Raw genomic sequence first — 23,193 nt, 5'->3', positions numbered from 1 at the left:
ACTTGGTCAGCAACTGGGTGGAAAATCTCCAAGGATAGCTCAGGCACTGCTGTGACCAGCACTATTGATTTATCCAATTCTTCTCTTCTTACTGACTAGTCCAGGTAGGGACCAGTTGGGTTGCTGGAGGTGCTGTCTTTTAGATGAGAAATGATAACCAAGTCCTCTGTCCCTCAGTCCCATGTGGACATCAAAGCTAGACTGTAGAGAGTGCATTGGGGCATAAATTCCAGTGTAGGTATTTACATTATACCTTGCAAAATTCCCTCTGCTATTCAGCATTCACCTTCACTTCCTAGATCAACCAACCATGTAGCACTGCCGTCATCTGTTAATTACTGCTTACATCTCACTCCAGCGGTTGCTACCTTGCAGAGGCCAGTAAAGATAACCTTTCTGACAGCCTGAAATGTGCTTATCTTGAGATTTTTTGGATTGCAGTGCCTTCAGTGCATTTCACTTAGCATACTGAGCAAGTGCATAATTTGCTTTACTGAACAGCACCCAGTCCCAATTATAACAGATGTCAGTTACCTTCATATTGGTTAAGCGTTAAGTATCTTTCAGGCCAGGGGTCAGTAATGTTTTTGGGCAGAGTGCCAAAAACACCCGCAGCCTCAACTTGTAAGATGTTGGCGTGACAGTGGGGGAGCCGCAAGGGGCCCGATCCATCTTGTGGTAGCACAGTCCCAGCCCCTTCCCCACCCTCTGCCCTGAGGCTCGTGTGCCAAGCAAAATGCCTTTGCATGGCACGCTCTGGCACCCATGCCAGGGGTTGCCTACCCCTATTCCAGACCCTTCTACCTACTTTGTAACTTACCGTGCTCTATTGAAGGGGGCCAAAAACATCGAAGATGTAAGTGTTAAAAGGTGCTATTAGAAATCTTGCAAATGATAGAAACAAAGTTTTATAGCTGCTGTCTTCCTTCATTTTTAAAGCTTGTAACAGAAATCTTGAAACTTTTTAATAGTCGCCTTAAATGCAAGAGGAGCTAGTCCATTGCAGGACTGCTGATACCACAGCACTGTCCGTTTCAGTGCTCCTAATAGTGAGTTTCAAGGTTTATGTTAATAATAAAGATTTCTGGTGCTCAGTGTTGTGGGAAAAACTTGTAAACCTGACCTGAAGGTTACCTAAAGGCTCAGAAACCAGAAAGCCAAATAAAAAGAACCCCACAAGTATTAAATGTCAGAATTTCTGGGTGCCTGACTCATGATTTTTGAATGCTAGGGGTTGGCAATGTTGCAAAACATCCCTTAGTAGTTACTCTGTCAGTACTGACTCATACACCCAAAACACGGTCGTGTTGCTTTCCCCTCTCCATCCCACCACATTAGCTTTGTGTGCACTGACTGAAAATCAGTGTGAAAACTGATGCAACTGCTTCAGGGACTGTTCATAGTCCCCTTGCTTGGCCTCTTCTTCCAGGAGGCTTTGGGAATGTAAATATTCACATAGCTCCAGAGGGAGCACTGCATGCTGGGATTTGTAGTTTTTTTTTAGCCATGCCTTTTATTAAAGCTAAGAGTGGCAACTGTCTCTACCTTGTAGGAATCTGGGGGCTGCTTTGGCTTTAAATCCTATTGCTACATCCTCATCTCTTCCCTTTGGCTTGTGTACATGTGTTTACTTGGAGGCAGTTTATGGAGGGAGCTTTGCGGGCTGGAGCCAGTGGTGAGACAGTAAACATCTCCGAACAAGCAACTCTTTCAGTAGCACTCTTGGCAGCTAAGCATGAAAAAATAACTCCTGGAAAGCTGGGCTGTATCTGCTGCTGCTCCTGGACCAGGCTGCTTCACATGGGACACAGCAAGCCTCGAGCCACAGCCACCAGCCCTAGGCAGTGGGTACTTTTCCACTCCTGGATGGAAGAGTAAATGCAGCCTCTGGAAGGAAGTGGGAGGAAACCAACCAACTGTGGAGTGGGAAGCCAGAAGGTGCTACCTGCTGCAGAGCGCAGGGTAGGGTTTTAATTGAAAGCTGTGGTGCTGGCTCCAGGAGGTGACATGCTCAATTTGCTTGGTGGATTTTTGTCTCTTGTTTCTTTTGGGCAGGTGGTACAGGATGACAGTCCATTAGAGCAAAGAGATGATTTCTAAAGTGAACTTACCTCTGGGGAAAAAAAGTGGCTGGAGAGAGAGCCCTGAGAGACTGAAACCCCTGTTTATTCTCTCAACAAGGACAGCGTAGACAAGAGCCATGCCAGCTGCCAGCTAGCTCCTTCACTCTTTTTCCTACCACACCTCCTGCCAACACACTTCACCTCAAGGGGTGATGGCTATCTAACAGCCATTTTTGTCTTTGCCTTCTCTCCTGATACTACCAAGGGATTGTGGGGGGCAGGGAGGGGGGAGGAATAACTTACTGGTTTTATGGGCACCCAACCCCATAGGAATAGGAATTAGGCCATACCCATGATTCCCATGCCCACTGCCATACCTTGGATTATTACACATAAACCTTCGGGAATGGGTATTTTGGCTTGATTGAGCTCAAGGACCCAGAAGTGAAGGGTTTCATAGATTTTAAACTATCAAGTCCCACTAGGAGCACTTAACCAGGCTTCTTACCTAATGCAGGCCACAGAACTTCCCCTAATGTTTTCTGCTGCTGGCACAGGAGATTAGTGGTGGAAACTAGAGATCTCTTTTTAAAAGATGCAGTCTATCTTGATTTAAAGACCCAAGTGATAACTCAGTAAGGTGCTTTTGAAAATCCCACCCTGGGAGTGAGGGGGAAGTCCCCCAACCCTGTCAGTTTCCCTCACCATTAACAATTTGCACCTTCTTTCCTGTTTGACCTTTGCCAACTTCAGCTTCCAACCATTGGATCCCATACCGCTTTTGTCCACTACATTGACAAGCCCTCTGCTTTCTGAAATTGCCTTCCCATCTAGGTACTTCTGAACAGAAAACAAGTAGTTTTCAGGCTGCTGTTCCCTAAGATAAATAAATAGAGCCTCTGTTGTCTTTCACTATGAAAGATGCCTTTCAGAGCACAGATTCTTCTCGTAACTCTTCCTTAACCATGCTATTCTTCAACAACCTTTTCCAAGTGTGGCTAACAAAAGTGGATGCTGTATCCAGTAAAGAGCTCACTTGGGCATCTTTGTGGATAGCTTGTTGAAAACTTCTGTTCCAAAGAGGAAACAAAACTTAGGATATATGAGCAATGGATTGGAAAATGAAATGGAAAAATTACTTTGATGCCATTGCAAAAGACAGTGCTGCAGCCTCTCCTATCCTTGTGAACCACAGTGGGAACTCCCATCTCAAACCAACACGGCAGAATAAAACTGGGCTAAGACATGGTGAAAAAAATGATTCAGAGACTGGAAAAACTTAGATGAGAAGAAGTTTAAATGAATAAGTTTGTTTACTTTGGAGAGGAGATAAATAACACAGATTCTGGTTATAGTATCTATTATAATGTGCAGCACAGGAAGGGCAGATCAGGTACCCTTCTTGATCCTCTCTTGGTACAGGCACAAAGTATCTGTCCATGAAACTGAAAGGCAGTGACTGCAACCCCCAGAAGTAAGTCCTTCTTCACACAAGGCCTACTTAGCCTATAGAACTCATAGCCACAAAATATTATTGAAACCAAAAGATGAATGGAGACTACTATGGATAATGAGAATCTCCAGCAGTATGCTTGTAAACAGGGAGCATGTCAGAGTTTTAGAAGGGCTCTAAACCCATCACTCTTCAGAGCTTATGGTAACCTCTGCCCAGTGGAGTCAGAAGGATGTGTATACATCAGTATAATTAACCTATCTCAGCCTGCTGCAACTTTTCCTCCACATTCCTCTGAAATATCCAGTACCAGCCTTGATCAAAGATAGAGCCCTGGCTAAGATGGGCCATGCTGACAATTTCAATCCACTGTGTTCACTAGTGTCATATATAGAAGTCATATCTCCATCCTACTACTGCCCGCTGTTTCCCTGCTTACACTTCCCAGGATCAGGGGGGTTCTGTTATCTAGAACATCAGACAGATAACAGCAATTTCCAACACGGCACTTTTATCCCTTTCACCGTATTGAACAACAGCATCAACAAATGTATGGCACAAACATTTGGGACAATGTAAATAATTTTGTTTTCATTCTTAGCATATGATTTTTTTCCCCATAAATACCAAATATCCTCATCCTTTCACTCACTGTCACCTCTCACAACAGTAAAGTCCCAGTAGAATTTCATTTTGAGATCTTGGTCCTCCGCTGCTCCCATGACCACCTTTAGGAGAGCAGTCACACGTATAACATGCTTCTGAGTGAGACGGCACGCTTGTGGAACCAAACAAGAATGATTTCAGGTTGTGTGAAGATGGAGAACTGATCAAATATGAAGGGCTTCTTTCCAATGCAAGCCCTTTTTGCATCTGCCTGAAGTTTTGCATAGTTGGTCTGTCATACTAATATAATTCTCATACCTCTAGCAAGACTGACTGTGGCTAACAAAACCTTACCTGCTTTGTCTCTAACCTGCAGGGACTGGTACTATGCCATAGGTCACACACTTGAAAGTTTTTATCTACTTCTGGTCCTCCTTGTAAAGTTGCCAGAGCTCCCTATAATTGGGGTGAGAAAGTGACCAGCCCAGTTGGCAGCCATGAAGACTGTGGTTGGGCTGCAGTGTACAAGCTAGGAGACATTTACTACTGCTGGATGAATAGCCCTGCTGAGTCCAAGAATCATAGAGAAGTAGGTCTGAAAGAGACCTCCAGAGATTATCTAGTGGCCTAATCCCCTGCCTGAGGCACGATCATCCCTTTCCAAACCATCCTGTACAAATCCATTATCTAATCTTTTAGCAAAACTACACAGTCTACCCTTATTCAACACAAGACATAACACCCTAGCCTGCCACAGGTAAAGCACGGGGACCACGGTGGCCAAAATTCTGCTGTTGCAAAGGTTGTTAAAGTACATTTGAGAGATCTAAGGATGAGGGTCACACCCTCTTCTACAAAAGAAGGGAAACCCCTCCGTGGTCCGTTTAACCATGGGATAAAATTCCTTCCTGACTCCAAATGAGGTATAGCTGACCCTGAGTGGAGGGGCAAGACCCTCTAAGTCACTCTTATTCCTAGAATATAGGATCATAAAGGAAGAAGAGCCAATTGAAAAGTTCTGGAGGAGGAAAGATGTCCTTTTCTGTTCCATGAGTGGGAGAGAAACTGGGGAGTTGAGCACAAAGTCCCACTATGGCCCTGAAAGATCATAGGTTATAAAAGGAGTGATGAGAAGGAAGCAGCCTCAATTCTTTTTGCTGCAATACAGTGCTGTCTTGATGTGCCTTCCCCATTCCTAGGGCACTGATGGGTGTCTTGCTGAAGCAGGATCAGTGATGTCATTCAATTTTCTACCAACAAACAATTGCTTTCAGCCTGTCATCAGCTTGGTAATTGAAAGATTGAGAAGGTGCTGAGTGGGCACCACAGTGAGTGAATGACAGCTGGGGGGAAGGTCAGAGGCAGTGTACAAGAGCACTTCCATCAGACAGGTCTCACTCTGAATCCACAGCCTCCCTCCTGCTCCTGTTCTAGCTTTGGCTGATGCTCAGGCTTGCACAGGTCTGCTGATATCCTATAGTTCCAGCCCATGGTTCTTGCTTAATTCTAATTTTGGGTTCCTCACACCCAATACTTAGTCCCAAAACAGCCAGCTTTTGGGAAACAAGATCTGGAACACAGTCCTGATTAGTCCCACAGTCTAATTAGCGATGTTTCTTAGCAGGCACAGCAAGATACTGCCTGGCACTGTGGCAATGTCATTTTGGCAGGGACCAGCCAATTTGGGACCATTTTTCCAAATTCAGGACACTGGTACATAGCCACAGAATTTGGGACTGTCCTAAGAACATTGAGATGGGTGGTTGCTTTATTTAAGCCCAATCCAATCTCTGCTGCTTTCTCAGTCCTAGGTTTCTGCCTCTCCTACAGTTCTGCCAATACCCCTGAATGTAGACTTGCAACTCTCTTCTGTTCTGGTTTAGGTGTCCCCATACCAAGCTCATACAATATACATTATGACTGACCTCCTCTTGCTAAGCAGCTACACAAAGGTCTGTAAATGCACCCTCCTGCAGAGGGAAAGCATCCTTCTCTTCTAGGTGTGTGGTTCCAAACTGGTTCTGATTTAGGGAAGTAGTTTCAGAGCCACTAACTTCTAAGATGGTATTTTGACTGGCTCAGGCTTGCAGAGACCAAAAATTGCTCCCATCTGGTTGTCCATGTGAGTTGGTGGGCATCTTGCCAGCTTCTTGCGTGGGAGGCAGCATCCACATCACACAGTCACTAACCTTGCCAAGCCCTTGTTGGCACTCTGGGCAAAGGACCAAGAACTGAATATGCCAAGAGATCAAATTCTTTTCTCAGCTTCCCTGTAGCCAGTGCCTTCTGGGTTAAGTCTGAGGCAGACAGGCTTGTGTGAGGGGGGAGGGAGGGAAAGAGGCTAGAGAGCCAGGGGTGCTAATGGAGGTCTGACTAATGGAGCTGATTCCTATTGCATCCCATGGCTGTGGTATCTGAGCAGCAAGGGTGGGGGCTCTGCCGGGTGGGAAGAGCTTTGGGGAGGTCACAGGCATATGGTGGGGTGGGGCCACCATGCAGGGAGGGAAGCTTGCACCAAGCCTTCTGCATCCTGCCTGGCCTGCTTCCAGAACGAGCTCATTGAAATCACTGGGCACTGCTTGTTGCAGAGAACCAGAGGAGTGGCTGACCATGCTTAGCAGATGCTCAGTGCTCAGCTCTATCTCATTTCAGGTGTGTGCCGTTACCCCCTGGGCATGTCAGGTGGCCACATCCCGGACGAAGACATCTCTGCCTCCAGCCAGTGGTCTGAATCCACAGCTGCCAAGTATGGAAGGTGAGGGCATGTGGCATGATGAGTCAGTGTAGGCATGGATGGGTTTGGGTCCCTTGCAGTGGGGCAGCTATGGGTTGCTTGATAGAACCCCAGGGTGTGGAGCTCTTGCATTGCTGAACATCCTCAGGGGCTGTAACCATGTTGCTTTGCTGTTCTTGTTTGCTTTAACTGGGTTTAGCTGTGGCCAGAGCAAGTGATATAACCCAGGGAGGAGGCAGGGGAAGGTCTGGTTTCAGTTGTCTCTGGAAGTGATTCCCTCTCCTTCTTGGTCTTCCCACCTCACCCTGCACTGCTTTAGGCTAGACTCAGAAGAAGGAGATGGTGCCTGGTGTCCAGAGATCCCAGTGGAGCCGGATGACCTCAAGGAGTTCCTCCAGATTGATTTGCATGCCCTGCATTTTATCACCCTGGTGGGGACCCAAGGTCGTCATGCTGGTGGCCACGGCAATGAGTTTGCACCAATGTATAAGATCAATTACAGTCGGGATGGCACACGGTGGATTTCCTGGAGGAACCGACATGGGAAGCAGGTAAGGAGATGGGGAGCCTAAGAGGATCTCCTCTGCAGGGCTCCCACCCTCCTGAAGACAAGCTTACATGGGAAGGCAAGTGTTGTGTCATAACCAGCCAGCTGGGTGTTGATGCACTGGTATATACAGGTCTCCATGGAGCAGACCCAGAACCAGGGTGGGCTAAGCATCACTGTACCTGCCAGCCTGGGTATGCCCAATTTTGCTGAAATTCCGACCTAAAGCGGTGCAGCCTGGGACCAGCTGGGATGTTGAGTGCATGGTGCTTGTTGAAAGAGATGGTGGCAAAGGGCATTAGCAGTCCTTGGGCTGTGCCTCTCCTCCTTGGGACCACCAGGCTAATGCTACATAGTGCAGTATAAGCAGGCTTCTTGTAGACTAGTGCTGGGGGGATGTACTTAGCTTTTGGCATGGGCATGTCTGTTACCAGTCCTTGTGCCGGTAGCAAGAAACAGCAAAGCCCTGTATATAAAAATATATGTGTATGCGCACATGTGCACTCATGTGAGAGAGAGTTGTGCCTGGCACAGAGATGCCAAATCTAATGCAAAAGGTAAAGAGCAACAGGACACAGCCTGTGTTAACACATGTCCTCCAGGGAGATGGGAAACAAGGGCATCTGCCCCGCTCCAGGACCTACAAGGATGCAAAAGCTGCCCCCTTCCTCCCTGTCTTTCCCAGTGACCCTCGGTTGCTCTGTTTGCATTGTGCTCAGGTGCTGGATGGAAACACCAACCCTTATGACATTGTCCTCAAGGACCTGGAGCCCCCCATCATTGCACGCTTTGTCCGCTTCATCCCAGTCACCGACCACTCCATGAATGTCTGTCTGCGGGTGGAGCTGTATGGCTGCGTGTGGCTGGGTAAGTGGAGCGTTCTGAGGGAGTACCCCCTGGGGTATGGCACCCAGAGGAACAGATATCCAGGGGAATTTCTAGTGCAAGGAATACATTCCTTGTGGCAGTAGGATCTTGTGCTGAGGGCATCTGATGCGACCTAGTGCACAATGTGTATGTTATTGGAGAGTAGAGCAGGGAGACACAGTTGTCTTCATCTTCCTGCCTGGATTTCCTGGGGATGTGGGGTCATGAGGGAAATGCTTCTTGGCCCTGATGCATGCCTCTGACACAGCACTTCCACAGCCCTATTATGTCAGCCTGTCCAGCCTTCCCCTTCCATACATTTTGGAGAAAACTTGCACAGAAGTGGTTTTCCCATTTCTGAACTCAAGAGGGAGGTCTTGATCCAGGCCTACAATATCGAGCTCTCAGGCTAGGTGTGGGATGTCATCTGTATTGGTCTGGGTGAATGACTGCAAACCCCACTGAGGAAGACTTTGCTCCTTGGTAAGAGCAGCAACTCCCTTGTCTTCTCCTACAGATGGGCTAGTTTCCTACAATGCTCCTGCCGGACAGCAGTTTGTCCTTCCTGGTGGCACAGTCATTTACCTGAATGATTCTGTCTATGATGGAGCTTTTGGGTACAGGTGAGTGCCCAGAGAATGTCTTGCCTGGCAAGTGGCAGGCACAGGGGAGTTGGGAACAGGTGGGGGTTGGGTTATGACATGTTGCCATCAATTTTTCAAAAGCTTGAACAAAAATGCCTGCCTGTCTTGTCTGAGGCAAAAATTCTTGTTGGTGATATATTTTATTTGACCAGCTGTATAGCTGAGAAGACATATAGGCAAGCTTTCAGGTACCAAATACCCTTCCTTAGATGTGAGATAAAAGTACACACAGCTTGAGATAAATAAAACAAAGGCCCATGTCTGTCTTTCTGTCTGTCCATGTTCCTTAATGGCACACAACTGGATGTGTGTGTCTGATACTCCTAGATACCTCTACAATACCATTCAGTTCATGGGAGCCCAGAGCTGAAACAGGGTCTCAGAGGATTCAGTGGAGAAAGAGATTTAGAGTTTCATTATTTTAAGAAGTTAAACCAGTAGCATAACTGAGAGGGTATGACCAGGGCAGCAGCAGCCCTGGGCACTGCCTTTGTAGGGGAGAGTAAGCGGGGCACAAAAGTAGCTGTCACCACTGAGGTGGCTGATCATACCACTGTGATTGGCACGGTGGTACCCCACATTGCTCCACGTTGCTCCATTGCTGCCCTGGGTGTGGAGCCATCAGGTTTAATCCAGAAGCACAGCTGTTCTGAAAAACCCTCTCTCCTATTTAATAAGTATTTGTGATAAATTCCTCCAGGCATCAGGTGTTTCAGATGGGAAGGGAGGAAGGGCCAAGAGCTGGAGGGCTTCCTTGTGGACTCCAGAAGAGACTCACACTCTGTTGCTTCCTTCCCTTGTGTCTGACAGCATGACAGAAGGACTGGGCCAGCTGACAGATGGGGTCTCAGGGTTGGATGACTTCACTGAGACCCATGAGTACCATGTATGGCCTGGCTATGACTACGTGGGGTGGCGCAATGAGAGTACCACCAGTGGCTACATTGAAATCATGTTTGAATTTGACCGGATCCGGAACTTTACTACCATGAAGGTCTGCAGCCCTGAGGGCTCTTCTTTTAGTGATATGAGTACTGGCTCTTGGTATACCCTGCCTCAGTGTATGCCTTCCTGGAGAAAGCACATTCTGGAGAGGCAGCAGGGCTCTCACTTTGCCATGCGCCTCTCAAAATGCCAAGGCCTTGGGGTCTGGGATATAGTCTGACTTGTGTTAGAGGGTCAGGGAAGGCAAGCATGAATTAGACAAAACTCAACACATTTTGCAAGTAGCTTCTGTGCAAACAATGTTGCCCCTTGCACCCCTGCTGTTCTCCTCAACCGCAGCCAGCTGCACTGTTAACTCTATAGCCCCAGGTACTGCCCAGATGCCCCCTGACCTGCTGTCCTACTTTACAATCCCTGTCCTTGGGAGAACTAACAAGCTGTCACTACCTATAGTGACAGTACTACTATGAACTGCTTGCTAGGGGGTGGGATGAGACCACACACTGTCCTCATCTATGACCTGAGACAGATCCAAGCCCCCTGAGATGATGAAGCATCCCATTGCACCTGGTCCCTGTGAACACGTGTTAAGGGTTTCTAGGCCAGGGTAAGAGCAAGGGAAGAGAAGAGGGTACAATAAGTATTTTATTCCCTTTGTAAAACTATCTCAAAGTCCAATGGGGGATTACTTTGGCTGTTGAATGCCACATGCCTGTGCCAAGGTGGCACTCATTTGGCCTTATCTGTTGCTGCCCCACAGGTGCACTGTAACAATATGTTTGCCAAAGGAGTGAAGATCTTCAAAGAGGTTCAGTGCTATTTCCGCTCAGATGCCAATGAATGGGAGCCCAATGCCATCTCCTCAGTGCTGGTGCTGGATGACGTCAACCCTAGTGCACGTTTTGTCACCGTGCCTCTGCTCCACCGCATGGCTAATGCCATCAAGTGCCAGTTTTACTTTGCCGACACCTGGATGATGTTCAGTGAGATCACCTTCCAGTCAGGTACTGGCAATGAGAAATAAAGGGCAAGGAGGATGGGTACTTTGTGGTCATACTGCATAGGCCAAGGAAGTGAGGGACGAGGAGATTCAAGTGTCACAGAGCTTGGTATCAGACTCCTGAAGAGGCAGACATGGGATAATCTGCTCCTACATCTCTCACACTGTTCTCCAACAAGAGTTTTGATGTCTCTTCCAAAACTTTTTGCCATTAACTTGGATAGACATGTGGCATTTACGATTTCTTTATACATATCAAGTCCCTGCCTTAACCCTCCTCAATTCCTGGCTTCTATGCATATATCTACATCATGTCCCCCATGTGCCCCAGCAGGGATGCTCCTGAGCATGCCCTGCCTACCTGCCTATGGCTTGCATATGCTAGACACAGATACATGCTGGGGAAGATACACCAGGAGCATCTCCCTACAGCCGCTCTAAAGATCTGTCTCCATTTTGCTTGATAGTGGCCAGTGTGAATGCCCCCTTTATACATTTACACCTGCATATCCAGGTTTGGCATGTGCAAGCAGGAACATTGAGTAGGCAGGGCATTATCAGAAGCATCTCAGCTGGGAAATCCTGGGGACAGAGCGGGGATATACCCCAGTGACTTCTTGAGGCAATGAGTTCTGCAGTTGAATAGCTCACAGGGTAGAGGTGTATGTCCTTTGATGGGTTTGGCAGCCAATGGAACTGAGAGGTGAGGACAGTTGTGTTAGGACACTGAGGGGGGCCTAGTCCCTGAAAATGTTACTGAGGTACCAGCAGCTATAGGATTCATTCTGGGAAGGAACAGGGTGTGAAAATTGAGCCTTGTACCCAAGAGACAGGTAGAAAGTTCTTCTGCTAGTGCCTCTGATGGGGGATCTTTGTGGGGAGTCTTTGGGTTTTAGATGCTGCTGAGTCCTGTTAACCATGATTCCATACAGGTTCCTCATTAGGGACATGCAGCCACATCCCTCTGTGATAATAAACTCATCCACCAAGCTTGCATAGATTTGCAAGCTTCACCATACTTTTCTTGATGTTGTCTCTTACCAGACGCGGCAATGTACAATAACTCTGGTGTGCCCCCTGAGTCACCCGTGGCTCCAACTACTTATGGTACGTGGCTTCTTCTGACATTTATGTATGGTCACGGCAGAGGGCAAAGGGGCAGGAATAGCATACAATGAATGAAATAAAAGGCCTAGGACATACTGTACTGTGACCAGGTCATGCTATTTCAGATTCAGCACATCAAATATTTCCCTTTTCATTAACAAGAAGCTCCCAAAGAATTTCCGGAGTGCTATAAAGTCTAGCCAAGAGCCTAGCTGCAGCTGGCAGCCTGGGCTTATACCACAAGAGTCACATACAGCCTGGTGATGGGCACACCTGTCTAGAGATCAGGGAGTTCGTGTTAACTTCAGTCTCATGATTGTGAACCTTCTGGTTCCATAGCTCATACCACCGTGGAAAGGGTCAATAGTGTGGGTGCACCAGGACACCACACAGAGACAGTCACTGAAGGCAGGATTATCTCTTGTCCTGTGCATCTGTGCCTTCCAGTCACCTCACCAGTCAATGTACAAGGCCAAGGGGAGGCTCCACAGGGCTGCTGCTCCCCATGTGCAGGTAGGTGAGGAATAGTGGTGGTAGGTATACCCCAATGAATAGGAATAGGTAGGTGTACCCCCAATGTACTGGCCAGCAAAGGTGCACTGTTGCTGGCCAGCACTGTGGCATGTGAGGTGTCAGGGATGGAAGGTGAATCAGAGATGTACAATTTTGCGCTGCCATAGATCATAGATTAACTCATGATCTAGGTGTGGTGTGTGGCAGGGAGCCCAGGGGCAGAAGTGCCAGCCTTGTATAATTGCCAGCAACTGAGTTCTGCTACAACTCAACTTATGCTTGATCTGAGATTCTTGTCCTTGGCAATAGCCAACACTTGCTCTGTTTCTCCTCCCAACAGACCCAACCCTCAAAGTGGATGACAGCAACACTCGCATCCTGATTGGCTGCCTGGTGGCCATCATTTTTATTCTAGTGGCCATCATTGTCATCATCCTCTGGAGGCAGTTCTGGCAAAAGATGCTGGAGAAGGTGAGGCGATCTCAGAGGTTTGTTGTGTGAGGTTTCTCTACACCCTACGGCTTCCTTCCCAGGGCTGCCTGTCAGCATCACTAGTGACATCAGCACTTCCCTGACAATAGGGTCTGCTTAGTTGGGGTGAGATTCATCCCTGTGCAGAGCCCTTGCTGAAGGACAAGTAATATTTACAGCCCATCTGAGCTAGGGACCAGTACACAGACTTGCTTCAGCTCTGCCCAGACTGAATTTCATCTGAGCTGCTAAGGAACTGGATCTTCCCACTGGGAAGTGTTTTTTTTTCATGTTTGGCAAGAGTGTTACAGTTTATACAAAAAGGAAGAGCAGAACCTTCTCTGCCAGACCCTTCTGACTTGAGAAACCATCCTCAAACTGATTCTCCCAGCTTTTGGAAAAGGCATATTTCAGATGCAGTCTGCCCAATGCGGTGTTTTTGCCAACTTGGTGCATCTGACTGGTTTGATTTGTAGGCTTGTCTCTCTGCCCAGAGTGTGGGAATGTCCGTCAGTCTATCCCTACATTTTTTCCTTCCATGTTCCTTTCTCAGGCTTCTCGACGGATGCTGGATGATGAAATGACAGTCAGCCTCTCCCTGCCCAGCGAATCCAGTATGTTCAACCACAACCGCTCCTCCTCATCCAGTGAACAGGAGTCCAACTCCACCTACGACCGCATATTCCCCCTGGGCCCAGATTACCAGGAGCCTTCACGGCTTATACGCAAGCTGCCAGAGTTTGCACCAGGAGATGAGGAGGCAGGTGAGAACCAAGCAGGGGAGTTAAAATAAAATCCTGCAGCTTGAGAACCTTTTCCCCCAGCACTCCTGTGGTTACAGTCTTAGCCATTTCCCTGTCCCTGTGCATGGAGAGATCCCTTCTAGGGAAGCAATGGCAGTCCAGCTTCATTGCTCCCAGAGGAGCTGTCATCCGCAGGTGCATTATGTCTGCTTTCTGAGTAGGTGGCACATGTTCTCAATACTCCTGGCTTTTCTTTGCACCATCTGTGGCATTCACCATAACCTGGTCCAGAAACTTGGTGGAAGGTTTCAGGAAACTGAGAAGCCTGAATAGGCCTCAGACCCCTGTAAACCTCCCTTAAAGTCTAATCCACCCTCTCCAGGAGCCTGGGAGCGCAGGTGGTCTGGGACATTTTCTGTGTGACTGGGCTCCAGGGAAGAGTCCCTCTATAGCAGAGCTATTCTCATTGCTCTTTCCTTCCCAGGCTGCAGTGGTGTTGTCAAACCAGCCCAGGCCAATGGCCCTGAGGGGGTCCCTCATTATGCAGAGGCAGACATTGTGAACCTGCAGGGAGTGACAGGCAGTAACACCTACTCTGTGCCAGCCATCACCATGGACCTGCTCTCAGGCAAGGATGTGGCTGTTGAGGAGTTCCCTAGGAAACTACTGACTTTCAAGGAGAAGCTTGGAGAAGGCCAGTTTGGGGAGGTGAGTGAGCCACTGTTTACTTTTACATTCACTACAGACCGTGTCTGCTCCCAGGCTAGGCTGCAGGGTAGAACAACCAGTGACAATGGCTTTCTTCCACGATGAGAAGGATATTCTCTGGTGCTGAAAGAGGTGAGAGCCTGGTGATTCATGGAGAGGTTTTTCTTAAGGTGAAATTATGCATTACACTTAGACCATATTAAATCCGAGGAATGATAAGCGGTGTTAGAGTTGGAACCTCTGTGAGCAGTTACAGGTTAAGGGCTAACATCATTCTTGCCTGTACAGCTCTGACTTGTCACGAGAGGGCTGGAGGACCGGATTGCTCATTTTATCTCTGTGGAACAGAATGAAGTTATCCCAACACGAGCTAAGTAGCACAGGCCCCAGAGTTAACCCTTGCCTGAAATGGCAGAACTTTGAGATGCTCAGATGGCACATATCATGAGTTAATGAGCTTTAACATGTGGAAGCTTACATTTGAAGTGTGCTTAATATGGTCCAAGTATAATGTGTAATTTCACCCTTGGAACAGATCTACACATAGACTGGCTTGGGCTGGGGGGCTATCAATTCTTGAAAGCTAAACAGGCTGAGTTGAGGCTACCATGTAGATGGAACAGCCCAGCGAGTTATTTATTAGCATGTGTCTGTTCTTGTCAGTCATTGCTGAACCAGTGCCTCAATCTGGAGCTAAGGGTGTGGTGCTATAGAAAATAAGCATTCTCCAATGAGACATAAAAGGATGTGGAAGTGACAGTGATGAGAAGACATACCTTCCAATCCACTTGTGGAAATTAATAACCTCTTCGTGCAGTCTCCCTGTTCTAGGCCAACCAAACATTTGTTTTTCTTTTTTACCACTCTACAAATTAAATAGTTCTTGCTTCATTAAATAGATGTTCAAATAATGAATAATTCTTTAAATTCACAAACAGATTCACTATTTTCTGTGACTGGTTTTGCTGTCCACAAGTTAAAAAAGAATGTTGACTGGTTGGAAAGGGACCAGAAAAAAGCTGCAAGAATGATTTGTGGTCTGGAAAATATGTCTTACAGTGAAAGACTAATCAAGCACAATCTGTTTTCCTGTTACATTGGCCAAAGTTTTTTTTTTCTCCATGGTTTCTGCCAATACAGGATTTGTAGAGCTTCTTGAAAAAATTGACACAACAGCTTTCTGTTGGGAAATTGTATTTCATTTTTTTCCAATCAAAATATTTTTCAGAAATGCTTCAATTTCTAAATGAAACTTTCTGTATGAAATGTAGCTATGATTTGAAATCGAAATGAATTTTTTGATCTTTCTCATTTCATTTTATTCCATTTTTCTCCTTCAGTTTCACTTTGTCTATTATATTAAGTTACATTACATTAATGCTTAGCCGTTATGAAAACTAATTATAGGTAATTTTAATGTTTCCAATGAACATTTTTTTTCATCCCAACTTAAGACAAAAACAAATTTTGAAATTTCAGAATTTCTTATAAGACAGAAATTCCATTTTCTGATGGGATTTTTTTTTTCCTACCAATGTAGCTGAATTTTGAGGGAAAGGATTGTGCTGCTTTAACACTGAGCAGCTCCAAGTTTTCTGGAAGTTAAAGAAAAAAATCTTCACTCCAAAGTTATCCTAAAATAGAAAATCTCCTAGCAGCTGACTTATGGTCAAGAAATTGATTTACTAGAAATTGGGGATGTTGGTTGTCATGCTCAGTAAATGGCCCTTTTAACAATCATGATAATGTCTAATGTCAATATTGCTCCAAACAACATGTAGGACTCATTTGGGTTGGGAATAAACCCATTCTTGGGATTTGTACTGCTCGGATAGCCAAGATTTCCACAACGGGATTTGAGCCTTGGTGACTTAGAACACATTTCCTACTGGGTAAAGCTGACCCCAGGGCCTCTCGTTTCCTGGTTGCCCCTTCTGTTCTATCTGCACTATGCCATCCTGCTACGCAACATCTATGGCAATGTCATGACAGGAGCTATGAGATTAATTTTATTTCAGACATGTGCTTTGTGAAACCTGGGTCCACTATTCCATAACATCAATTTTCCTTAGGCAGCACAAAGCTCTATACCCATACCCTGCAGCAGTTGATCACTGATGCCGTCTGGAATGTTATAGCACCCACTGATGCCCCTTCCAAACCAGACAAAAAATTCATTTCATTTAAGTCAGTGGCTTGGGAGGCCCAGAGAATTGCCCACTTTCTGCAAAATCAGCCTGGGCCCTGAAAGCCAGGCAGGATCCTTCCCTTCTCCAAATCATTCCCTATAATAAAGTTTTAGTGGCTAAGGGTGCGGGCATACCACAAGGTAAATTGATATGTGAACTTATAGCATGTCATCTATACCACAATAACTGCCTGTGTGAATGTGCTTGCCGCACAATGGAAGTAGAGTGAGTTACCTCAAATTTCCCATGGGGTAAGAGTGCATACACATGAGCACTTATCATGGAGAAGTGAACACCCTCTAAGTTAACACCTTAGGTTTCTCTGCAGTAATTTGCTCGCTGGCCCGTGCCGTAAATTTTGCCCTCATGGCACACACTTGTGCAATCCCATTGGCCTTCAATGAGTAGGGGCAGTGGTGCTGGCCTGGGTCCAACTAAACAGTTTGGATGAGGACACACAAACTTCAATAGATTCATAGATGCTAGGTTCGGAAGGGACCTCAATAGATCATCGAGTCCGACCCCCTCATCGAGTCCGACCAAATAGATTCTGGTTTGTTTGGCTGTGTTGGCTCTGGCAGGAAAGCAATGCAGGGAAGAAGGCCTGATCTAGCCAATGGGCCAGAGGTCGAGTACCCCAGCTTAGGGCATTCTGTAAGATCACTGACTTCCTAAGCATGGAGCTCCAAGGTGGCTAGAGCTTTAGTCGACTTATTTGTCTGGATATTTGAATTGGAGTACGTTGCTGTGATGTTTGTCTGACAGAACATTGCCAGTTTCCCAGGTGTGAGTGAACATGGGACCTGGTATACAATGAAACAACATTGATCAGTCATTGGTAGGAACTTGAGGTGCTGAAGCATTTTTGGGAATGCGATTAGTTGAACAGAATGTGGGAGGGTCTGCTTTGTTTCAGAGTTCAGGTGTAGCTCTGCAGTGTTCTGCTTTTACCTCTAGTGTTCACAGAAACCATTTTAGTGAGGAGTAGATCACAGGTGTTTTGGAAGATGATGAACTAGTGCAGAAAACATTCATTAAACACAGTCCCTCCATTGAGCCAGGGTATAAGAGTGGTGGTAGCTATTGTAGCCTCAGACTATCACTGTTACCATTCTGAGGCATAGAAAGGCAGAAGACCTGCTTATCTAGGGTCTTGTACTGGCTTTGTTTTTCCCCTCAACCTATGCAGTACTCCTCGTACCAAGGGGCTTCTTGAAAACAGGATCTGGTCCCATGCAATTTCTGATACCTATGGGAATGGAAGCCCATTGCTAATCAGTTCATGTCTATTTCCACAGGGGAAAGTAAATGCTCCTCATTGCCTCCCTTTAGGTTCATCTCTGTGAGGTGGAAGGGATGGAAAAGTTCATGGACAAGGATTTTGCTTTGGATGTCAGCTCCAACCAGCCTGTTCTGGTGGCTGTAAAGATGCTCCGTGCTGATGCCAACAAGAATGCCAGGTATGCCAGCCATATGGAGCTCCATTCCCTGGCATTTGTGCGTTTACCCTTTTAAGTCAGCCACTCCAATCTCAGTGAGAACGTTGCCCATGCAGAAGAGCCCATTAAGTCACAGGTAAAAATTGGCCACAGGCTCTTTGCTCTTATTACCCTGTACCTCACAATATGTACCATGACAATAGAAGGGGCCCACTCAGAGTGAGCCCTTTGTATCAGCATGGGGCATTCTGCTAGTGATTTTCCTTAATCTACAAGCGTATGGACATATCTGAATCGCATGGTCATTAGTATTCTCTGGAGGAACAAATGCTAATACCTCCCCAGTACCCACATTCTGTGAATGAACAAATTACACTAGGGAATACCTGATCCTGCATCCTGGATTTTTGCTCTGGAGTGACCTGTTATGGTGGGATATCTTCTGTGGCTCGCCAGAGCAGCAGCATTTCCCCTGGAGCTTCTGTCTTCATTACTGCTGTGTGAATTGCATTTTGTGGTTACATTCCCTGGTTTGTACTTCATATCACTAATCCCAGTGCCTGGCATGTTTGGCTCTGTCTGTGTGTGTCTGTCCATGTGGCTTCTGCTTCTAAAAGGAATGACTTTCTGAAGGAGATTAAGATCATGTCGAGACTCAAGGACCCCAACATCATCCGGCTGCTGGCAGTGTGCATTGCTGAAGACCCCCTCTGCATGATCACTGAGTACATGGAGAATGGAGACCTCAACCAGTTCCTGTCCCGCCATGAGCCCCAGGGCACCCCCACCAGCAATGCACCCACTGTCAGGTAGCTCCATTCCCCCTCCTACCTGGGCTCTTCAGTACACACAACTCTGCTTCCTGTTTTTGTGCTGAAGGGGAAGAACAGTCATGACTGAAAGGGGACTAGGGAGAGTGGGTAGGTCTGGGTAGCAAAGAAGAGAAAGAGAGAAAGATGGTGTAGCTGGGTGGGGAATAATGTGCTTGTTGAGGGGTGAGCCAAGAGCTGGGAGTTCTGGATAGGCAGAGTAACGTTCCTAGGTGGAAGAGGGTAGAGGTGGGACTGGGTTGGCCAAAAGGAAGAGAACTAGTGGGTTGGGGTAACAGGTGTTTGGAGGCAGGAGAGGAAGTATATGGCTGGGCGAGGAAGGGAACAGCCAGTGGTTCCACCTCTGTCCTGTATACTTTCTTTTCTTGGACTCCCCCACATTGTACTCCCAGTATGTTGTGCCATTGCTCTGGGTGTCCATAGGATGTGCCAAACCCATCTAAGTCTGTAACCTAGGGTTGGCTTAGCATGAGGTTGATGCCCTGTGAGGGCTTAGGCAGGTCCCACTGATATCCATGCCATGTTCATTCCTGACTGCCCGCTTCTGTGACAGGCTGTTGAGAGGGGTCCTTACTAACACTGTTCAGTACCTGCCCAGTGCCCAGGCCTTGCTTTGCAGAAATGCAGGTATTATCACGCTGGCTTTCTCCTCTAGCCTATATTAATGTCCTTGTTGCCCCAGAGGAGGAAACCTGTTTGTGTTGTAATAAGCCAGGCTGCTCTGAACCTCACAGAACTGTATCTGTGTAGGTTATGCTCATTTGGTCAAATACGTGCCCAGTAGCCTCATTCCCTGCTTGTCCTTCCCTGTCTCTGCAGCTACACCGACTTGAAGTTTATGGCCACTCAAATTGCTTCTGGCATGAAGTATCTGTCCTCTCTGAACTTTGTTCATCGGGATCTGGCCACACGCAACTGCTTGGTGGGCAAGAACTACACTATCAAGATAGCGGACTTTGGCATGAGCCGGAATCTGTACAGCGGGGACTACTACAGAATCCAGGGACGGGCAGTGCTTCCTATTCGCTGGATGTCCTGGGAGAGCATTTTATTGGTAAGTGGCAATATTGGGGTGCCACTGGCACCGGAGAGGGTGAGGAGATTTCTGGGAGCAGGCCTCAATTGCCTTCTGTCCTTGACTGCTTCCCTTATAGCTGAGAGGTCATGGAGGGGTGGGTCTCAGGGCTCTCCTGCCCACTGCCCTCCCCTGCATTGGAAAATCAGAAAGAACAGGGGGGAATGGGCCACTCAGCATCTATATTTCTTGCTTCTCAGAGAGTTCAGGACCTTCTCTTCATGCCTAGAGTTGTCTAGAGATGTCCCCAGATGGGGAGAGGCACTACCATGAGAAACAGATGAAAAGAAGATGGAGAAACAGCAGTCATATTTCGTGTTTACACAGGGGCTGTGGCCATCTTGGGAACCTAGGTACATCACCCTTTGTCTGAGAGGTGCTGTATCTTCTCTGGACACCTTGCTTAGGCTTGAGGAAGAGAATGGTGCATCCTTTCTGTAGTCTTGTACTGCCCACAAGTGAGTGAATGCAAGCTAAAGGCCTAGCTGGATTGTCAGTATCAGTTCGAAGGTGTATATACCTGTTGGCGAAACTACACAAGTGTTGCTGCCCATTCCCTCCCAAACAAAGCATTTCCTATGTTCTGAGATTAACCTTCAAACAGGGCCAGCCAAGCCCATTAATAGGAGCCCCTCCTGCTTCATCTCAGCCCTCTGGCTACTCTTTGGCTTCTACCAAGGACGGCTGGAGATTAGAGGCGGCTGCCTGGGGCTTGGACAGAAAGGGGGCCTGAAAATGGTAATTTTTTCTCCATTGTCAGATTAGTATCATTATCTCTGGTGAAGGGGGGGCCAATACTAAAAGTTCGCCCGGGGCCACCAGGGGTCTAGGTAGGGTGCTGCTTGAGAGGCTTCTGGTTAGAGCCAGTCTGCCATGTGGCACTGGAGACACAACGCAAGAGAACAAGTCACCTCAGACCAGTAGCTATGAGTCACTCACGTGTCTGTGCAGAGGACTAACTCCCTTGAGTTGTGGGCCAACAAGAAGCATATTCTTTAAGGTTTGCCTGTGTACCAGTGAGAGTGAGATTGTGTAGGCATCTCATGGGGGATAGCACATCCATGCTTGGCAATATATTGCTGTATTAGTGGTAACACTGATACCCAGGAAACTGCATCTTAGATGCAATTTTTGCATGTTTTGAATCAATGGAGTATTTCAGCCTTTCCTAAATGCAGGGAAAGCACAAGAGGTAGGCATGTGCTAAAGGTGCTGCAGTGCACTGCTCTCTGTCTATTCTTGATGGCCAAGTGGCCCTTAGGAGGCCGTCACAAATTGGTGCATGCTAGAACAACCCACTGGGAAGAAACTGGCTAATGTGGTCCCTATTTTTAAGAAGGGGAGGAAGGAGGACCCAAGTAATTATAGGCCTGTAAGCCTCACCTCGGTGCTTGGGAAGCTCTTGGAGAGAATCATCAAGGAGCACATCTAAGGGGGTCTGCAGGGGAGATCATGCTTAGGGGCAATCAGCATGGGTTCATCAAAGGCAGGTCCTGCCAGACCAACCTGATTGCCTTTTACAACCAAGTAATTAAATCCTTGGATGATGGTGTCGCTGTCGACATAGTCTTTCTAGACTTTAAGAAGGCCTTTGACACTGCCTCTCACCCCATCCTCATCAATAACTTAAGTGACTGCGGCATTGATGCCTGCACAGTTGGATGGGTAAAAAATTGGTTGATGGGGCGCACCCAGAGAGTAGTGGTGGACGGGTTGTACTCAACCTGGTGAGATGTGAGCAGTGGGGTCCCCCAGGGCTTGGTCCTTGGGCCTGCACTGTTTAACATCTTCATCAGTGACTTGGACAAGGGGGTGGAAAGCATGCTGTCCAAGTTTGCTGATGACACTAAGATGTGGGGCGAGGTGGACACACTTGAAGGGAGAGAGAGGCTGCAACTAGATTTAGACAGACTACAAAAGTGGGCAGACGAGAATAGGATGGGGTTCAACGTAGACAAATGCAGGGTGCTGCACCTTGGGAGAAGGAATCCACAGCATACAGACAGGCTGGGGAGTTCCCTTCTTGAAAGCACAGAGGCGGAAAGGGATCTCAGAGTCATTATTGACTCCAAGATGAACATGAGCCACCAATGCCAGACCACAGCCAGCAAGGCCAGCCATACCTTGTCATGCATCCAAAGGCGCATCTCAAGCTGGTCCAGAGAGGTGATACTCCCCCTCTATGAGACTTTGGTCAGGCCACAGTTGGAGTACTGCGTCCAGTACTGGGCGCCGCACTTCAAAAGGGATGTGGCCAGCCTGGAGAGGGTTCAGAGGAGGGCCACGCGCTTGGTGAGAGGGCAGCAGGACAGGCCCTATGAAGACAGACTGAAGGACCTGAACCTGTTCAGCCACAGCAAGAGGAGGCTGAGGGGGGGGACCTGGTGGCTGCCTACAAACTCATCGGGGGGATGAACAGCAAATAGGCAGAGCTCTTTTCTTCCCAGCACCACCTGGGGTGACAAGGAACAATGGTAATAAGCTGATAGAGAATAGGTTAGGTTGGAGATCAGATGGCAATATTTTACAGTTAGGGTGGCCAGAATCTGGAACCAACTTCCCAGGGAGGTGGTCCTCGCCCCTACCTTGGGCAAATTCAAGAGGAGGTTGGATGATGAACCCAGCATTCATTCCTGCCTGTGGCAGGGGGTCAGGCTAGATGATCTGTCAGGTCCCTCCTGACCCTAGCTACTAGCTACCTAGCTACTATCTGGTCTTCTCCCCATAGAATAAGAGTCCAGTGCTGCTCAGAGCTGAGGCCTAAGATGGCAGATTCCCTCGGCTAGAGCAGTCTCCATTCACATGACTTTGGTGCTGGGGCTGCTTACCATCGCCTAGTAAGAGAAAGGATTTGGCTCATGAGGGTCATGTACAACTTTACACCAGCACAGAGTGAAGAGAAAAAGGAGTGCCCTAGGGCAGTGGCTGCTTGTACAAGTGCACAAGCCACAGCCAATCACAGGGCACAGAGCCCCCCCACCCCTCTGCCTTTGCAAATGTATGCATTGTTTAATCTGCCCCCAACTTTTGCCCATGTACATCTCCTTAGCATCCTTACTTCAGGCTAGGGTTCCTACTGTTTTAACTACCTCTAAACAGTGGAGCATACTCATTTAGTCTGAATAGAAGATGACTGTTATGCCTACCAACATCAATTAAATTTGCGGTTGCCCACAGATTAAAGATTTACTTGCTTCAGCATAACACTGTTCTCTACTTGGTTGATGGAGGTCTGGGTATAGAGCCTGTTTGTGCAGAT

At 47.4% G+C, this 23,193-nt stretch overlaps 1 protein-coding gene across 2 annotated transcripts in view; it reads left to right on the top strand.

The window, feature by feature from the left end:
• Positions 1-23,193, top strand: part of DDR2 (discoidin domain receptor tyrosine kinase 2) — an 86,887-nt gene that overhangs the window by 47,396 nt on the left and 16,298 nt on the right. For both annotated transcript variants that reach the window (XM_006276163.4, XM_019486556.2), the window contains 13 exons: positions 6,775-6,877; positions 7,176-7,407; positions 8,123-8,270; positions 8,788-8,893; positions 9,725-9,908; positions 10,620-10,863; positions 11,904-11,966; positions 12,820-12,950; positions 13,504-13,714; positions 14,178-14,401; positions 17,923-18,050; positions 18,647-18,838; positions 19,679-19,913. In XM_006276163.4, the coding sequence (XP_006276225.1) occupies positions 6,775-6,877; positions 7,176-7,407; positions 8,123-8,270; positions 8,788-8,893; positions 9,725-9,908; positions 10,620-10,863; positions 11,904-11,966; positions 12,820-12,950; positions 13,504-13,714; positions 14,178-14,401; positions 17,923-18,050; positions 18,647-18,838; positions 19,679-19,913 (2,201 nt within the window). The remainder of the gene's footprint in view (positions 1-6,774; positions 6,878-7,175; positions 7,408-8,122; positions 8,271-8,787; positions 8,894-9,724; positions 9,909-10,619; positions 10,864-11,903; positions 11,967-12,819; positions 12,951-13,503; positions 13,715-14,177; positions 14,402-17,922; positions 18,051-18,646; positions 18,839-19,678; positions 19,914-23,193) is intronic.

The sequence above is a fragment of the Alligator mississippiensis genome, chromosome 5, assembly GCF_030867095.1.
Source record: "Alligator mississippiensis isolate rAllMis1 chromosome 5, rAllMis1, whole genome shotgun sequence".
Taxonomy (NCBI): Eukaryota; Metazoa; Chordata; order Crocodylia; family Alligatoridae; genus Alligator; species Alligator mississippiensis.
The sequence above is the reverse complement of the archived record's forward strand: the minus strand, read 5'-3'. Positions and strand labels throughout refer to the sequence as shown.